This window comes from Mustelus asterias, chromosome 1, assembly GCF_964213995.1.
Source record: "Mustelus asterias chromosome 1, sMusAst1.hap1.1, whole genome shotgun sequence".
In the NCBI taxonomy this organism is placed as follows: Eukaryota; Metazoa; Chordata; class Chondrichthyes; order Carcharhiniformes; family Triakidae; genus Mustelus; species Mustelus asterias.
In genome coordinates, this window is record NC_135801.1 from 91,094,840 (window position 1) to 91,115,366 (window position 20,527).

Consider the following 20,527-nt stretch of genomic DNA (forward strand, 5'->3'; position numbering starts at 1 on the left):
GTGTCATCCATTAATAAACTTATCAGAGGTTTCAGGGTCCCTTGCCTTCACAGATTATCCTCATTTGCCAGGGTTTTGCTTCAAAAATGTAAAATGGCTTTTGTGTATTTCCTTGGAATTTGCTTTTTGCAGTTTCATGGGGTATTAGCATATCTTTAGAGATGACGAGTTTGCAGTGGTTTTCTGAAGGCTAGAAATTCCTTTTGTGAGTTGGAACTAGTCATGGCTTCAATCACTGTAAAGTCTTTATCCTTTATATTTAAGGAAAAGCCATTTTATAAAGTAGCCAGATTGATATGGAATCATAGAATTCCTTCAGTGCAGAAAAGGCCACTCAGCCATCAAGTCTACACCTACACATAACGGGCCACTAAGGGGCAATTTAACATCGCCATTCCATCTAACCTGCACATCTTTGGACTGTAGGAGCAAACTGAAGCATCCAGAGGAAATATAGATAGATTTTGTTTCCCCTTATACAGATAGATATTTTTTTCTTTCCTGTTTTGTTGGCATGACAAGACAGTCAGCTAAATTTGAAGCTAATTGAGTTGAAGGTAATTTATTGTTCCAGTTTAGAAAGTGGTTGAGCGGCAGGAGACAAAAGTAGAGACACTGGCAGGATATGGCTTGTGGAACCCCACATAAATGTGTCGGGGGCTCAACTATTCACGATTTATTAACTTAGATGATAGGATAGAAAGTCACATGTCCAGGTTTGCTGATAACACAAATATAACACCATTTAAGCAGTGTAGATCAGGGTTGTTCAACACACAGTCCTCAGGCTAGAGCCTGGCCACTAAAGATTTCTGCCTGCAAACCTTTCCTAACCATTAGATATTGTAGCATTGTTGATCACGCACTGCTCTATCCCTGCAGTTCCAATTCTCACCACAAACACAACCAGTTTCACCAGTGCAGTAAAAGATGAAGTCACTCTTAATCCACTTAGAACATTGCAGTGTGAGGTGCTGAAGACCACTGAGTCATCTACACACCAAACATCACAATATTGCTCAGCAGCCATAACAGAGTGAGTCCTTAACCTAAAATTGAGATACATCTCAATTTTTATTTCGAAAATAGTTTTCCCAGATTAAAACGTCAAAACTATTTTTCTCTTTTGTTGAATATAGGAGTCTGAGTAGTAAATAATGATTGAAATTTGTTTCTTGGTGGCTGCTGTCAGCCCCTTAGCCAGTGATGGGATCAAGATTCAATGAAATTTGAATCAACAGATTACCAAGACCAAAATCTTCATGCATGGATATAAATAGGTCGGAGGACCAGGTCAGTACTGAGGTTAAACATCAAGCAACGTCAGGCAATTTGGCACTGTTGCTTGAGCAATGCTGTGATGTTCAGCCTGTATAAGAGTCAGTGGCCTTTAGTAGCATCTCGCATAGTAATATATATATTTATTAACACCCTAGCTCCTGCTGCCAACACACAAGAGCGGCTGTAAATGCGCACTCAGGATTCTTAACCCAGGGCTCATGGATCCAGGGGATTTCATGTTTTAAAAATTCAGAATACAATTTTTGCTTGGCATGGGAATTCACAATTGTCTAAAAATGATAAAAATTTCAAGGTGAAGCAACCCTGAAACAAACCATTACAAAAAAATTACTAAAGGAAACATTTGCACCAGGCACCATTAGGATTACAAATAGGGGAGGGGGGGGGGGGGGGTGGAGAAATGAGATAATTCCAAGAATTACTAGGTATTGTTTTAAAAGTCCATGTTCTTCCAAGAAAGATGCAAACTGTTTATGCAAAATTATGACTGACGGAAATGATCACTGAACTGTTCATATAAATGCACACTTTGTGTTACTTTGATTAATAGCAAGTCAAATTTCCAATCCTTTATCTTTTCGAAATTTGCTCACCAGCGCTGAGAGTGAGAACATTGAAATGTGATCTATCCCACAAAAAGATTAGACACCACTGGTGCTGATGGAAGAATTAATTTACAAAGAGGGATTAAATGAATGGATAATTCTGTGGTAAATGGATTTCAGTGAGGGCAAATGTGAAATATCTACTGTGGAACGAAAAATTGAAAAGAGCATTTCTAAATGTTGGTCCAGGAACACACCATTATAATGATATGGGCAATTACATAAGAAAATTGAAATGGTTCAACAGATCCAATAAAGGTTTAAGGCAGCAAACAGCATTTTGGCCTTTATTGCAAAGGGGTTGGAGTTTAAAAATAGGGAGGTTTTGTTGCAATTGCACAGGGTGTTGGTGAGGCCTCACCTGGAATATTGTCCACAGTTTTGGTCTCCTAACCTAAAAAAGGATATAGTAACATTGGAAGCAGTCCAAAGGAGATTCACCAGGCTAATTCCTGGGATGAGAGGATTGGTTGTCCCATCAAGAAACTAAATAAACTGGGTCTGTACTCCTTGTGGAGTTTAGAAGAGTTTAGAAGAGCAAAGTTACCTTATTGAAATTTACACGATCCTGAGGGTGCTTGACAGGGTAAATGGTCAGAATTTTCACTATTGAGTCTCAAACAAGATAAATGGCTGGTCGTTTAAAACTGAGGCGTGTAGAAATTTCTTCTCGCAGAAGATGGTGAATCTCTGGAATTCTCTGTCCGAAAGGGTGGTGACACGGCTGGATCATAAGTATTTAAAGTGGAGGGGGATGAATATTTGATAGATCGAGGAATAGAGGGCTATGGACGGATGGCACAAAGGTTGAGGCCGGCGTAGATCAGCCATGGTGGCATTGAATGGCGGGGCAGGCTTAGGGGCTACTCTTGCTTCTATTTCTTGTGTTCTGTTATGTTCATGGAATGTTAGCCTTTGCATTTAGAGGACTAGATTGCAATGAAACATATGTTTCAACTATACAAAGCTCTGGTTAGAACACAATGGGCAGTTAGTTCTATGCACCATGCCTTAAGGAGGGGCCTTGGTGAAAGTACAGCATAGGTTTGCCAGAATGATACCTGGATTCGAAGGGTCAAGCTGTCAGCAGGGATTATACAAATTAAGGTGTTATTTCCTGGAATTTAGAAAATTAAGCAGTGATTTGATTAAAGTTTTATAGGGTACAGGCAGAAACCATTTTTGGTGGCTGGGGAGTCTAGGACTAGAGGCTATATCATGTAAAAATTACAGTCAAATCTTTCAGGAGTGAAATAGGAAACACAGCAGGTGAAATAAATTTTGAACGCTCTTGCATCAACAACATTTATGCAAGATCAATTTTAATTTTAAATCCAAGATTTATAGATTTTTGTTAACAAGGGATATTAAGGGATATGGAGCAAACATGCAACTCGGGCATGGAGCAGACATGAAGTCTTTGGATTTAATAATGGCTAAATCACTCATTTCTGTTCCTCAATCAGAAGTATTTAAGTTCAGATTTTAAATTTAACAAACAGCTCCGAAGAGTTATATGGACTTGAAACGTTAACAGATGCTGTCAGACCTGAGTTTTTCCAGCATTTGCAATATTTTTCTTTTAAATTAAGTTGGGCACACAGTATTCCAGCTGTGCCGTAACCAAAGTTGTGTACAGCTCCAACATAACCTCACTGCTCTTATAACCTATACCATGACCGACAAGGCAAATGTTCCCTACCCCTTCTTAACTACCCTATGAACTTGTCCTGCCACCTTCAGGAATCTGTGGACAGGCACCCTCAGATTCCTCTGAACTCCCTAGTGCCCTGCCATTTATTGAGTACTCCTTTGCCTTGTTACTCCTAATGTACTCCTATACTGTACAACAACAATATAATTCTCTTAAGTACTACCATCTCAATAAAATAGAAAGGAAGAATCCACTTTCTCTAAAAGCAAAACAAATCCTAATGGTCAATAGGTTGTCATATAGGACAAATAATGTAGGTGTCAATTACAAAAGAGGCACTTAAACTGTATTTGGTTATTTCAGGTAGATCACACAGCTGTTCACACATCTCAATGCATTGTTCCTAGGATGAGAGGAACAGTCTCAGGATAAGGGGTTGATTATTTAGGACTGAGATGAGCACAAATTTGTTCAAAGGGCTGTGCATCTTAGAAATTCTCCACACCACTACACAAGAGGGTTGCGGATGCTTCATTGTTGAATATACTCATGGCTGTGAGAGACAGATTTTTGGTCTCAGGTAATCAAGGGATATAAAGAGTGGGCAAAAGTGGAGTCGAAGTCAAATATCAGCCAAGTTCACATTGAGCGGTCGTATGGTCCACACCTGCTCCTATTCCTTATGTTACATTATGAAACAACATTTACATTACATACTCTTCAAAACGTTCTCAAAAATCTTCAGTCTAACTTGTGCAAAACAACATAACGCATCAAAAAAAAAAGTGGTCAATGCTATCAAGCCATGGTCCAACCAAATAAAAACAGGTGCACACAAAATTTAAACTTGTTCAAAAGAGATGTCAACTTGAAAACTGTCTTGGCAATTTGTTCATCTAAATTCAGTTAGAAAAAAAGGAATAAAAAGCTAGTATCAGTGACCATGACCACGAATCTATTGGATTGCTGCGAAAAAAAGCCCAAATGGTTCACTAACATTTGTTAGGGAAGGAAACCCACTGTTCTTAGCCAGTCTGGCCTCTTATGTATTTCCAGACCCACAACATTCTGGTGGCTCTAAACTGCCCTCTGAAACAGCCTAGCACAGCACTCATTTGCATTAAACTGCTATGAAGAAGTACAAGAATAAAAGCCTGACAGATCACTCAGTTTTAACCAATGCATCAGACTTGAACATAACAAAGGCAGTCCAGTCAACCTTGAAAAGTCCTCCTCACCAACAGCTGGGGACTGATATCACAGTTGGGAGAATTATCCCAGATTCATCAATTCAACAGTCTGACAGTCATACTCAGATCAACATCAGCATTTCTCGTTATGCCAACAAAAACATATTTATATAGCACTTTTAACATAATGCATCCAAAGGTGTTATGAGTGTTGTAAAGGAAAAGTACGCATCAAGCCGCCTTAGGTGATATTAGAGCAGAATGCGAAACACTTCGTTAGAGGTAGGTTTAAGGAGCATCTCAAAAGGTTGATATGTAGAGAGGGAATTTCAGGAAAGAACTCCAGAGGGCCTAGGCAGTGGTGGAGCAATTAAAACCAGGAATCAAGGAGGTAAGAATTAGAAGACTGCAGGGTGGTGATGCTATCAAAGATTACAATGATCCAGAGAAAAAGAAAGACATGGAGGGATTTGAAAACAAGATTTAAAACTGGAGTGTTGCTTTATTGGGAAGCAAGGTAGGTCAACAAGCACAGAACTAGGAGCAAGAAGGGACATGTCAGCAGTTTATTTTTGTTGACCTCAAGTTTACAGGGGGAAGAATGTAGGAGTCAACACAAGAGTACAATGGAACAGTCAAGTCTGGAGGCAACAGTTGCCTGAATGAGGGTTACAGTAGAATGAGGGTTACAGGGGAAGGGGCCATAGCCAATAGCTTAATCCTTTCCAATATTTAACTGAAGGAAATTTTCACTCATCTAGTACTGGATTCAATAATGATTTAGTAACAATGAAGGATTCAAGAAATGCGGCGAGGTAGAGCTGGGCGTCAGTAAATTTGGAAAGTAACAGTATGCTTTTGGATGGTGTCACTCAGGGGCAGCAAAGAACAAATAACAGTACAGCACAGCAACAGGCCCTTTGGCCCACCAAGTCTGTGCTGACACAGATGCCTCGCTAATCTACATGCTCCATATCCCTGCCTATTCACATATCTATCCAGATGCCTCTTCAACGTTCCTATAGAATCTGCTTCCACCACCACCTCCTCTGGCAGCACATTCCAGGAATTCACCACCGTGTGTGAAAAACTTGCCCCTTATATCTCTTGAAACTTTCCCCCTCATTTTCAACCTATGCCCCCGGGTAACTGACCCTTCGACCCTGGGAAAAAGACTCTTGACTATCTACTCTATCCAAGCCTGTTATAATCTTGCAAACCTCTATCAGGTCCCCGCTCATCCTCCAATGCTCCAATGAAAACAATCCAAGTTTGTTCAATCTTTCTTCATAGTCCATATCCTCTAAACCAAGCAACATCCTGGTAAATCTCTTCTGCATCCTTTTCAATGCATCAACATCCTTCTGGTAGTGTGACGACCAAAACTGTACACAATACTCCAAATGCAGCATAACCAAAGTCTTACACAGATGCAACATGATTTTCCAATTCCTATACTCAAGCGCCCCGACCAATGAAAGCCAGTATGCCATATGCCTTCTTGACCACCTTGTCCACCCGAGTTGCCACATTCAGGGAACTGTGAATATGCATGCCTAGATCCTTCTGTATGCTAATATTTCTAAGGGCTCTACCATTTACTGTATACTTCCCTTTGGCAGTAGAGCTTCCAAATCGCATCACCTCACCTTTGTCCGGGTTAAATCCCATCTGCCATCTTTGAGCCCAGGTCTTCAGCCAATTTATATCCTGCTGTATCCTCTGACAATCCTCCTCACTATCTGCTACTCCCTCAATTTTTGTATCATCTGCAAATTTACTGATCAGACCACCTACATTTTCCTCCAAATCATTTATATATATTACAAACAACAGAAGCCCAAGCACTGATCCTTGTGGAACACCGCTGTCACAGACCTCGCCGTTTTCTACGCCCAAGCCAGTTTTATATCCATCTTACCAGCTCACCTTGGATCCCATATGACTGCACCTTCTGTATCAGCTTGCCATGAGGGACCTTATCAAAGGCTTTACTAAAGTCCATGTATGCAACATCCATTGCCCTGGTCAATTTTTTTTGTCACTTCCTCAAATAACTCAATCAAATTTGTGAAACCAGACCTTCCCTTCACAAACCTTGTTGCCTACCACTAATAAGCCTATTTTCTTCCAGATGCGAGTACATCCTGTCCCCAAGAACCTTCTCCAATAATTTCCCCACCTCAGGCCTGTAATTTCCCAGATTGTTTAAGGGCAAGGTGGCAATGAGACAGAGGAACAATGTTAGCTATTCTCCAATCCTCTGGTACCTTGTCCATAGCTAGAGGATGCAAAGATTTTGGCCAAGGCTTCAGCAATTTCTTCCCTCGCTTCTCTAAGTATTCTGGGATAGACCCTATCTGGCCCTGGGGATTTGTCCACCTTAAAGTTTTTCAAAACCTCCAATACCTCCTCCCTTTTATCTCAAAATGTCCTAGAACATCAACATCCTCCTTTCTACACTCCCGATCCTTCTCCTTTGTGAATACTGATGCAAAGTACTCATTAAGGACCTCACCCACCTCATTTGGCTCCACACACAAATTCCCTGCACTGTCCTCGTTCAGTGCACTCATCCTTCCCTTACACATCCTTTCCGACCCTCTTCCTCCTTACACATGCATAAAAAGCCTTGGGATTTTCCTTAATTCTGCCTGCCAAGGACATTTCATGGCCCCTATTAGTCTTCCAAAGTCCCTGCTTAAGCTCTTTCCCGCTCTCTTTGTATTCCTCAAGGGCCTTATCAGTTTTCAATTTCCTGAAATTTGTGTGTGCTTCCTTCTTCTTTGTCACTAAGCTCACAATCCAAGCTTTCAGTTCATCCGCCTTTTACCTGCCATACACCCTGGGCTAAAGAAAACATGATGTGTTTTCATGATATAAGCATGATACAAGCTCTGATATACATGATATAAACATGATATAAGCTCTGTTTGTGAACAAAATTCCCACTCACCTGAAGAAGGGGCTTAGAGCTCCGAAAGCTTGTGTGGCTTTTGCTACCAAATAAACCTGTTGGACTTTAACCTGGTGTTGTTAAACTTCTTACTAAAGAAAACACACAGACCATCTGTCCTGTCATGTTTTATACACTCTCCCGGTGTTTTATTTCTCTTTTGGTTTCAGATTCCAGCATCCATAGTAATTTGCTTTTATTTCTCTTAGCCTTACTGGACCCATTCAGAGTCCTCCATAGTCTCTGTACTTGTACTGTGGCCTTTTTTGATTTCTCCACCTTCTGTTTCTGTCCCCTTTACTTCCCTCTAACTTCCTGCATCGGTTCCCATCCCCCTGCCACATTAGTTTAAATCCTCCCCAACAGCACAAACAAACATTCCTCCCCCCCCCCCCCCCCGGGACATTGGTTCCAGTCCTGCCCAGGTGCAGACTGTCCTATTTGTACTGGTCCCACCTCCCCCAGAACTAGTTCCAACGTTCCAGGAATTTGAATCCCTTCCTCAAGCACATATTCATCTTCGCTATCCTGACATTCCTACTCTGACTAGCACGTGGCACTGGTAGCAATCCTTAGATTACTATCTTTGAGGTCCTATTTTTTAGTTTAGTTCCTAACTTCAGCTCGTAGGACCTCATCACATTTTTTACCTATATTGTTGGTGCCTAAATGCACAAGGACAGTTGGCTGTTCACCCTCCCCCTCTAGAATGCCCTGCAATGGCTCCAAGTCTTCCTTGACCAAGATGTAGATGAGAAATAGGATGGGATCAAGGATAGACAGTAGCGGGATACCAAGAGGTACTTACGAGCATACAAATTAGGAGCAGTGGCGTATTTGGGCCCTCGAGCCTGTGTAGTCTTATCTCCACTTTCCTATACCTTTTGACTCATTTGCCAATCAAGGATCTATTTAACTCAAGCCTTAAAAATATTCAATTATCCTGTCTCCACTGTTCTCTGGGGAAGTGAATTCCACAGACCAAAGGCCCTCAAGAGAAAAATATTCTCATATCCCATAAATGGGAGACCCCTTATTTTTTAAACTTTTCCCCCTAGTTCTCATCTTTCCCACAAGGAAAAACATCCTCTTAGCATCCACCCTGTCAAGTCCCCCAGGATCTTATGTGTTTCAATTTGGAATCATAGAATCCTACAGTGCAGGAGGCCATTCGGCCCATCAGGTTTGCACCGACCACAATCCCACCCAGACTATCTCCATAACCTCATGTATTTACCCTAGTTAGTCCCCTTGACACTAATGGGCAATTGAACATGGCTAATCCACCTAACATGCACATCTTTGGACTGTGGGAGGAAACCGGAGCACCCAGAGGAAACCCACACAGACACGGGGAGAATGTGCAAACTCCACACAGACAGTGACCCAAGCCGGGAATCGAACCCAGGTCCCTGGTGCTGTGAGGCAGCAGTGCTAACCACTGTGCCACCGTGCCGGCCCTCATTCTTCTGTTCTCAAACTTCAACCCAACTTCTCCAACCATTCCTCATAAGATAACACTTCATCCCAGGAGTAAGTCGAGTGAACTTTCTCTGAACTGCAACAAATACAATTATGTCCTTTCTTGAATAAAGAGACCAAAACAGCACCTAGCACTTCAGATGTGATCTCACCAACACTATATCCAATTGTAGCAAAACTTTCCCACTTTAATATTGCATTCATGAAGCCTCATGGCACTGGATCAAACATGGGTAAAGAAACTCCTGCTGATTAACATTCTCCAACATGATAATATAGTACTCCTCCACATGAAACACCACTTGGAAGCATCACCAAAGGTAGCAAGAGCACAGAGTGAACTTGGGTGAGACATTTCAATGTCCAAAGAATGGCTGAGAAACACCACTACTGACCAAGCCCTGAAGGAAACTGCTGCTAATTCCGTGCTTGCAGCAGGCAGAGAGAAAATCAACTTGACCTCATCCATCTATCTGTTGCAGATGCACCACTGTCGTTATGGAGACAAATCCCATCTTCACAGAGGATACCCTCAAGCTTATGTGGAATTACCACCATGCTAAATAGGATACATGCAAAAAAATGTCTAAACTTAAAACAGGGTATGTATGAGGAGGTGTGGGCAATTATCAGAACTGCATTCCACCACAATCTCATGGCTTAGTATATCCCTACTCTGCTATTACCATCAAATCAGGTGACTAAGCCTGCTTCAATGTGGAATGTGGCAGAGCATGCCAGGAGTAGCACCATATATAGCTTAAAATGAACCAACTTTGAAACTACAAAAATCTACACACAGGCTGAATAGTGAAAGCAGGGCATCAGGCAATTCCACAACCAACAGGTGAAATAAGAGCTCGACAGTCAGTGGATGAGCCATATTGCCCTCCTTCTGAGGCCTCCTCCACTACAATTACAAGCTTTCAGCCAGTTTAATTAATTTCAACTGATATCAGGAAAGAATTGAAAACACTGAGTACAGTAACTGCTATGGACCTTGACAACAGTGGCTCTATCTGTAATTCCTCGCAATGAAACATCCTACATGGATAAGTGAGAAGTAATTTTCATACCACACAAGCACCAGACAATGACCACTCCAACAAGTCTAACCACTGTTAGGGTACCAGATCAGAAACTCCAAGGTATATTATGAAGCCAGACTAAGCCCCAACAATTTTTATTTGGCATTAGTGGGAGGATAAAATGCTTCACTCCACGCACAATTCTATCGACAAACCGGGGAGCTTTTATTAAAATAAATTTTATTTAACACAGTTCAACTGTAACCATAAATTACATCAACCTTTAACAACTGAATACTTAAACATGACAAGATACGATTCTTAACTGCTAACTTGTCACTATGAGTTCCAATCATGTAATATTTCTCAGACTCAAACCTCTCTTTAAAATTAGTTAGCAAAACACAGGCATACATGCTTTGACCTAGGTTACCAGGCTTGGAACTTTCAGAACACTTCTGGGGAACGAGACAGAAAGAAAGTGCACGGTTTCTTCCAGCAGGTCCAGGTAGCAACTACTTGTATGTTGAAATGAAAATGAAACTGGGCTCTCCTGCAAGCCGAGCTCCACCCATTAATCACATGACTCCATCCCAGTCAATCAACCTAATCAAAAACTCACATGACTCTGCATACCGAGTCTAAATTCCCAGGAGAACCTGAATAAACAAAAGGTCCATTAACTCTACAAAGTAACACATTCCTAGCCAAAATCATTTAACCTCCATTCTTAACATCTGCTGCACGATCAGTCAAAAAAAATTGACTCTTGTAATAAAACACTTCCTCTTAAAGCAGTTTACAGAAACATAAAATATATCAAAATAGCACAGTATCATCACATCTCCCTAAGACATTCAATGGAAATATTATTGTTAAATCTTGGGGATGAACATTGAAAGGAACACAACTGGACCAGCCACATCAACACAGTGACTACAATGGGAAATCAGAGATTGAGTAATCTGTGGTAAACAACTCACCTTCGGACACACCTCTTCCCTTCCCCCCCACACCCGCCTCGCCTCCAACCTTTCCGCTACTTGCAAGACACAAGCTGAACAGCATAATAGAATACTCCTCACTTGGACGGCAATGGCTTCTTTAACAGAACCTCTCAAACCCACAACTTCTACCTGTAGGGAAACACTACCACCTCAAAGCAGTTTACCTTTCCAAGTAACAAACTGAGGCTTGGTAATACATTTTCCTTTTTTTCCACTCTCACTGGACCAATATGTGTAAATAGATACCCAACAGCACTGACTGTCTTCACCAAATGGACAACAGTAACTCAAGAAAACGTACAACCACTCTCTCTCTCTCAAGGGCAACTAGGAATGGGCAATAAATGCTAGCCTTTCTAGTAATGTTGAAGGTGTACACAGGTTTTTCCAAGACAAATTCCTGATTTGACTATTTATTTCTTTCTGTAACAAAACTGGTCAAGCACTTCTTCAGAGGAAAGGGGTAGACAAATCACATCTAGTTTTGTGCAACTTAATCTGCATTATTAGAGGTAAAGCAAACGAAGGCCTTAAGGAGGAGAGAAAAATAAATTCCCAAAATTAAACTAAAAAGTTGACTGAAAACTTGTCTCTCTTGTGGCGACCATGAATTGGGTTCAATTTGAATTTGTTTTTTGGAGCAAGGAGATGATTTGTTTTTTGCCTGGCCCATTCTCCACAATTGAGTAATTTTTTAAAAAAACCTTGCATGATTTTAAACATGTCCATCAAATGTCCTGATAAACCTCACTGATGTAAGGGGAATAACTTCAGCTTCTCCAGTCTCCTTAAATTTCTGGTTCACTTCATGTTTTATTTTTCTATCACATTGTAAAGATGTCCAAAATACCTGACAACTAACAGATTGTTTCTGATGTGCAGTCAATGTTATGTGGGAAAACATGGCAACCAATCAAGCACACTGCAAACTGGGCGAATTCAAAAGCTGTGTGGATTTGAAAGAACTTTCTGCTGTTGTTTGAAAATTGCCACTGATTAGTTTTCACACACCAACAGCCATGCATGAAAATGACATGCCTCATGGTTATTGTTTCGCAGGATAACAGCACCTCTATAAGCACTTCCTCAGCATTCTGAGCAGCCTAAATTATATGATAAAGTTGAGAGATGGGATGAAACTCAACCTTCAGATTGGCTCAGTGACAGCATCTTCATCCGAGTCATATTGTATTCAAGGCCCATGAAGGTGGGTGCTGCACTGTCAGAGACTCCAACTTTCACATCAAAACAATTGGTGACTGACCTTATTGCTGTCTATGCGAGTTCACTATCCAAGATGGTAGCTATCAAGCAGAATATAGAATGGGAAAATTTAGGGGCAAGATCAAAGGCACAATGAAGGAACGGCAAAGATTACAGACCCTTAAGAAAGATTCCTTAAAGGGAAGACCCCTTTATTTTGAAACTATGCACCCAGTTCTAGACTGGGAAATATTCTTTCAACATCTACCCTGTCAAACCCCCTCATAATCTTATATATTTCAAGAACAACACCTCTCCAGTATTTCTGGAAAAAGAGACATACCGTTGAAATTGTGTATGAATTGCCATACTGATGTCCCTTTACATCCTATCTTATCAATGAATGGTTCTGCACAACATTAATTGGCCAAACGGTTGGGCAAGTTGCTATCATCAGCTCTGAGCAAGTTTTCCACAAACACAGCTAAAGGATTCCTTAACCTTTGCAAAGACTATACAGGACTTGCACATAGATAGTAACCTTGTCCATGTGCTTGTTTGACAATGCTGCCACAGGACCTTCTCTAGGCCCACCTCGCGCCAACACCTTTTTTCGGTTTCCACAATAAAAGCATCTTTGATAGAATAACACCTAACCTTTGCATATTTCCAATATGTAGATGATACATTTGCTGTTTCTGAATTTGCAGCTGTATGCAAGAATTTCTTTACACAACTTAATGGGCTCCATCCTGCACTCACATTCACCATTGAAATGGGGCAGTCAAATGAGCGCACTTTTCTCGATGTGCTAGTTGAGCAATCTGCCAATGGTTTTCTATTACTGTCTATTGCAGGTTATGCAGGTAGTTCCCCAAGACTGGGGGATCATATCAATCAGCACATCCCTTTGGCTGTTCGCAATAGGCAAAGTACTGACTGTACTATCAGCCCATGCTTGCAAAACTCAAAACATTGTGTCCAACAATAGATGTGATTTCAAATTACAGTGCACATGTTAAACAATCCTGATTGTGCTGAGAATCATACCGACAACCGATTTAAGATCAGTTGAGCTTGCAGTGTGGCTCCGTGATGTGTGCTAGAAGCTTCACACACTCCTTTGCAGGCAGAAGGAGCATGCCCAAGCACTGTGCCTTGACCAGTCGACCTGCCTGGTTTGAATTTAAACAAAAGCTTGGCAGTTAACTATTCCCTGGTACATTCTCCAAGGCAACTCCTTTGCCCAAGTCCCACCTGCCAACCAATCAGTACTCTCTTCTCATGCAGTATAAATTGTTGTTCCCATTACAATTGGTATTCTTGCAAATCTGTCCTTGAGAACAAAAAGCTTTGACAGCATGTCTCTTTCTTTCAGCAATACTCAAGTTCTGTACAACAATTTGAACACCTCCCATTCTAAACTCCAGTGGATATAAGTCCAACCCATCCAACCTTCTCACTTCAGGACAACCCCTTCATCCCAGGAATTAGCCTAGTGAGCTTTCTCTGAGCTGATTCCAATGCAAGTACATCCCTTATTAAATAAAGAAATCAAAATTGTACAAGTTACAGGACTTCCCTACTTTTATACTCCACCCTGCTTGCGATAAGGGCCAACATTCTATCTGCCTTCCCAATTACTTCCTGTAACTGCATGCTAGAGTCATGTAGCAAGATACCCAGAACCATCAAATGCAACATTCAGCATTCTCTTTCTAATTACATTAGGTTCTGCGTTTCCATTCTTCCCAAAGTGCAGAATCTCACATTCTCCCCCATTGTGCTCTATCTGCCAACTCACGTTAACCTATCAATATCCATTTGCAGACTATGTGCCTTCCTCCTACCGAGCATTGTTTTGTCAGTAATTTTGGTTACAATATTCAGTCCTTTCATCCAAGTCATGAAAGTAGATCATAAATAGTTGGGCCCTCAGCACGGGATCCCTGTGGCATTCCCCCAGGTAGTTTACCTTCCTAAAAATGAACCATTTATCCTGACTCTGCTTTTGGTCAGGCAATCCTCAATCCTTGTTAAAAGAAATTCCCTCGCACTATGAGCTCTTATCATATGTAGTCACCATTGACATAGTGCCTCACCAAATGCCTTTCAAAAATCCAAATACACTGCATCTACTGTTTCCCCTTTATCCACCGTGCTTGCTACATCTTCAAGAGAAATTTGTCAAACACAATTTTCCCTTCATAAAACCATGTGATTCAGTGTGATTGTAATGACTTTTTGAATGTCCTGTTACTACTTCCTTCATAATGGATTCAAGCATTTTTACAATGCTAGATGTTGGGTTAACTGCCCTATAGTTTCTGCCTTCTGTTCCCCTCCTTTCTTGAACAGGGACAATACATTTTCTGTTTTCCAATCCTCTGGGACCTATCCAGAATCTAGGGTACTTAAGGAATACATTGTTATAATCCTCCAATCTTTGCAGCCATTTCTTTTAAGACCAAAAGACACAAGCCATTAGGGTCTATAGTCCCATTATTTTTCCTAGTACTTTCTCCTCTAGTGGCAGCAATTAATCCAAGTTACTCTCTCCCTTTCTACTATCCTTAGTGTAGATGCTTTTAGCATCTTCAACTATGAAGGCAAATACAAAATATTTGTTCAAAAGTGACTCCCATTTCCTTATTTCCCATTATTAATTCTTCAGTCTCATCTTCTAAGGTACAGTAAGAAATCTCACAACACCAGGTTAAAGTCCAACAGGTTTATTTGGTAGCACGTGCTTTCAGAGCACTGCCCCTTCATCAGGTGAGTGCACTCTGATGAAGGGGCAGTGCTCCAAAAGCTCATGCTACCAAGTAAACCTGTTGGACTTTAACCTGGTGTTGTGAGACTTCTTACTGTGCCTACCCCAGTCCAATGCCGGTATCTCCACATCTTCTAAGGTAGCAACATTCATTGAAAGTGTAACAACTAATGGAACAAAAATGCAACTGTCAGTGGGCATGTCTTACGGTTAAAATTTTGAAAGCAACAATTCAAAATTTCACGTTTATGTCCTGGAGCAAAAGGGTGCCACTGGATATCGGATAGTGTTAAATTTCTGGACAGTGGTGGCAGAAGAGCATTAGAACTTGAGGTGATAATACATCAAGGGGATGGAACACTTCAAAGACAGGAGACAACATGGAAAAATAGAAATACCTTGGTTTTGCTGACACTAAATCTCATTAACCTTGTGTCCTCATTAGCCTACAGCTCCTGCTTATATATTGCCTTGACTTTAATATTCTCAGCCATGTTTTCAAATCCCTCCATGATCTCACTGCTCCCTACTTCTAATATCACCCAGCCCCAGAACCCTCTAATAAAAAAGTAATTTTCCTAATTCTGGCCTCTAGATCATAGAATCACAGAAACTGTACAGTTCAGATGGTCATTTGGCCCATTGAGTCTGCACTGACAACAATCTCATCTAGGCCCTATCCCCGCAATCCCACATATTTATCTCGGTAATCCCTCTAACATATACATCCCGGGACACTAAGAGGCAATTTAGCATAGCCAATGCACCTAATCCGTACATCTTTAGACTGTGGGAGGAGCACCTGGAGGAAACCCATGCAGACACAGTTCTGAGTTCAACCGCACCATCATTAGCGACTATGGCCTAAGCTCTGCAATTGCCTCCCTGAACCTCATCTTTTTTCCACTTTTAAGAGATTCCTTGAAACCTCTTTGATCAAGATTTTGTTATCTGTCCTAATATCCTTAAATGTGTTTAAGTCACAGATAGATAGATTTTAAGGGTTATGGGGAGCGGGCGGCTAAGTGGAACTGAACCCACTATCAGATCAGCCATGATCTTATTGAATGGCGGAGCAGGCTTGAGGGGCTAGATGGCCTACTCCTATTTCTTATGTTCTTATCCTTGGGCTTGGTATCAAACTTAATTTGATGACACTATGAAGCACCTTGTTTTACAGCAGAGGCACTATACAGTCTATAAAAATGTTGGTGCTGGCTTATAGTCAAATGTATAGTGGGACAGCATAATAACTGTACTGATTTGATAGACATGGAGTAATGCTGGACGTCAGGGAACGTATATAATCTAACACCCTGGTCCCAGATATCGCAAAAATATAACTGAGGATGCAATCTTGTCTTGTATCTGCATGGACAGGCACTCTTAAAGGAATCATCTAAGAAAGAAATGCATCATGTTGCTAGGGACACTGAAGGGGGATGGTATAGAAAGGAGCAGGAGAGTCCAGAAAACTCGAGAAAAACAAGCCCTGGACAAAATCATGCAGAATGCTTACTGGGCAGCCTCAGTGTTGTCAGCGCTGAAGCAGACTGGAGAATAGTGAAGAGGAAATAGTGGAAGCATGGCAGTGAGACAACACCATCTAAGACAGTAAAGCAAATAGTGTTTTATTTTAATTTGGGGATAGGAGCAGATTGATGAGCTCAGCAAGCGGGGCGCAGAAACTGATTACTGTATACACATTACAACAGGGAGACGCATTATGAAATCAGTGAATCCGGGAAGAGGGAGCACAAGAGAGTGGGGATAGAGGATTAAGGCAGAGAAAAGATCAGAGGAAGCTGTGTAGGTAAACAATTTTGCATAGTTCAGAATCATCAGATCCTCTCAATTAGTGTGCAATTTAATCAAAAAAGTGTGATAGAAGGAGCTCAGAGAAAATGGCAAAGTCAATTTGGAGATGTTTTGGTTCATCTGAATGATCCAAGCAGGTTTTGTCATAGAAAATTGCATCTTATACATCAGTAGACAACTCACTTATTCATACACATTTGGACTTTTGTTCAAGAGATTTAAAGTTCAGCATTGTACCAAGGATCATCCAAATGGTCTTGAGGGCAAGCAGAACAGTTATGGAGCAGATCAGAGGCAAATACCATCTTGGTAGTACACCAATATACAACCAAGTTTGTGAAGGTGCTTGCAAGGGCACCAGGTTTGAGAAAGTGCTTGCAAGTGCACTGAAATGATCTGACATCCCTACCAGAGGGGTTAAGGGGTTTAAGGAGGCAAGCATTTACCCAAGAAAGTACCTCCGAGAACATTCAGCTGCAGCATCAAGGGATTTCTCATGCAAAGCACTTAATTGTGCCATTCTTGAGAAATCCCTGAGCCCTGCTGACCAATTGTCTCATCCAACAGAAAGAGTGATTCAGAAGGACAAGTGAAATTGAACTGAAATAATGAGAAACAAACTGTCCCTTTATTAACAAAGTGGTCTTCTCACACTGCTGCTTCCCTCCCTCTCCCTGCATTACAGTCTTGGTAATCTGATTCCTGAACAAGACTGCAGTTATGCAGAGTGGTGTTGATACCTCAACAACCAACCCTATCCATTGATGAGTTTTGGCAGGGAGCTGAGTTTCTTCTTCCCCAGTTCAAAGTAACACTGGCTAAAGCTCAGTGGACAAGTGATGTGGTTCCAGCTGCCCAACAGGCACACTCTGGTGGTCTGTGCAATCTTAGCAGTTAAACTGTCATATGAGGAGAGACTAAATCGCTTAGGATTATATTCACTGGAGTTTAGAAGAGTGAGAGGGGATCTCATAGAAACTTATAAAATTCTAGCAGGGTTAGACAGGGTAGATTCAGAAAGAATGTTCCCAATGGTGGAGGAATCCAGAACTAGGAGTCATAGTTTGAGGCTAAGAGGTAAACCTTTTAGAACTGAGATGAGAGGAGAAATGTCTTCACCCAGAGGGTGGTGAATGTGTGGAATTCACTACCACAGGATGTAGTTGAGGCCGAAATGTTGTCTGATTTCAAAAAGAAATTAGATATAGCTCTTGGGGCTAAAGGGATCAAGGGATATGGGAGGAAGTGGGGGAGGGGGGGGATGTCAGGATATTGAAATCGATGATTAGCCATGATCAAAATGAATGGCGGAGCAGGTTCAAAAGACCGAATGGCCTACTCCTGCTTCTAGTTTCTAAACTCCAGCACTATCCCAGCACACATCTGAGCAATCCTAAAAGCTACGTAAACAGGGATGTTACTTTGCACAACTCCTTATTAGGCAGGAACCATTTTTTAAGTATAGATTTTGCATTCGCTTGAATGGGAGACTCAAACATGGTGATGGATTGCCATGCGTCAAACACAGCTGATCCCACCCGAAATCTCACAAAAGTGGCAAACGTATCTCGGGTACACGGAATCATCCGCCATGCCTCGCTGACGCAAAACAAAATGATTTTAACAACAGAAATCAAAAAGAGAGACTAGAAAAATTAAAGGTCAAGTTGTGTCAAATTAAGGTAAGCTTGTACTCGAGTAAATCCCAGGGAACTTCTCCGCGAAACTGGGGTTGTTATTGTAGCAATCGGTCAGCGAAAGATTGAGAGCCAGAAGGGCAAGGAGAAATGGCCGCGCGGGATCCAGCAGTGGCTTTAGAGCCCCAGAAGCTTTGGCAGATCGTGTGGACATGGTCCATCCGATCGAAAACGCTGCAAGGAAGCGCCGTATCTCTGAAAAAAGCAGCAACTTGCACGGAGGAGGAACATTCGAAAGAGGGAAGTGAAAGTTTGCAAAAGACAAACAAAAAAAAGTTTAATCAGTCCGTAAAAATAGGTGTGGAGGGTGGCGTGAGTTGGGAAGAGGGAAGCGCTCTCTGTTTGAGTGTGTGGAGGGACTGACTGGCGGAGTGCCCCTGGGGCAGCGGGTGGTGAAGCGGAAGTCGGAGCCGGGTCACTCTCTGGGGGGAGTCACGTGAGCCGCTTTTTGTTCCTCCGCGGCCGTTGGGCTCCGGCGTCGCCGCCACTCCCACAGAGTGCGGAGGGAATGAGGAGAGGGGGTGAGGGACAGAGAGAGGAGGAGAAGCAGAGTGAGGGGCTCCTTCAGCAACATTACCATGGCAGCCAACTCAATACAAACTTCCTCACGGAACCGCCACGCCATCAACCGTCACTTTTTTAAAAAACCAACTCCCTCTCGGCCAAAGCCGCTCGCTCGCGCCCAAAGAGTACAACAACAACAATAACAACAAATAAAATCTAACCGCCAGCCCGGTCAGCCTCTCTCTTTTAAATCTACTCACAGGCCGAGTGAACCCATTCCCCCGACCCCCCCGCTCCCAGCCTGAGGGTCGTGCGGGACATCCGCCGGAATGGCGAGAGGGCTCTCGGAGTCAAAGACAAAAGAAAATGGAGCCAGGTATCTCCGGAGCAGCAACTTCAGAGCCAGGAGCGGGCTCCCTCTCCCCTCAGCGCCCACTCGCCCCAAGTGCCACCCAACAACGACACGGATACCAAGGCGGCTGCAGAAACCGGGGACGCCGTCCTTACCTACACAGTGTATGAGTTTGTACCGCCACGAATCGAGTTCCCGCCGAAATCCTCTTCTTTCTGCCGTACATCTGGGGCTGCCGCACTGACTCGCCATTCTGTCCCAGCCTGCTGCCTGCGCCTGACGTCACCACGCTCATCTACATACCGCGCTCCGCGTCTCTCTGATTGACGGCTGTCAGCAGCTCAGCGCGTGGAGGCGGTGCAGCCCCTACTGCCCAGACCCTGCACCCACACACAGCCCACTACAGCCCAGCCCCTGCTCCCACACACAGTCCCCTACAGCCCAGAGCCTGCACCCATACACAGCCCCCTACAGCCCAGACCCTGCACCCACACACAGCCCAGACCCTGCTCCCACACACAGCCCCCTACAGCCCAGACCCTGCTCCCACACACAGCCCCCTACAGCCCAGAGCCTGCACCCATACACAGCCCCCTACAGCCCAGACCCAGCACCCATACACAGTCCCCTACAGTCCAGACCCTGCACCCACACACAGCCCTCTACAGCCCAGAGCCTGCACCCACACACAGCCCCCAACAGCCCAGACCCTGCACCCATACACAGCCCCCTACAGTCCAGACCCTGCACCCACACACAGCCCAGACCCTGCACCCACGCACAGCCCCCAACAGCCCAGACCCTGCACCCACGCACAGCCCCCAACAGCCCAGACCCTGCACCCACACACAGCCCCCTACACCCGGGACACAACCCCTACACCCGAGATACAGTCCCCTTACAACCCAGACCCTGCACCCGGGACACAATCCCCCATAGCCCAGATCTGTACCCCG

General features: G+C 42.9%; 1 protein-coding gene across 8 annotated transcripts in view; it reads right to left on the reverse strand.

Moving 5' to 3' along the window:
• Positions 1-19,987, reverse strand: part of lcorl (ligand dependent nuclear receptor corepressor-like) — a 130,830-nt gene extending 110,843 nt beyond the window's left edge. For 5 of the 8 annotated variants that reach the window (XM_078215351.1, XM_078215344.1, XM_078215394.1 and 2 more), the window contains exon 1: positions 19,727-19,964. In XM_078215351.1, coding sequence (XP_078071477.1) covers positions 19,727-19,823 — 97 coding nt within the window. In that variant the 5' untranslated portion in view covers positions 19,824-19,964. Of the gene's footprint in view, positions 1-19,726 lie in introns of all 8 variants that reach the window. The other 3 variants (XM_078215338.1, XM_078215330.1, XM_078215377.1) reach the window with 1 other exon arrangement.
• Between the last annotated feature and the right edge of the window lie 540 nt (positions 19,988-20,527).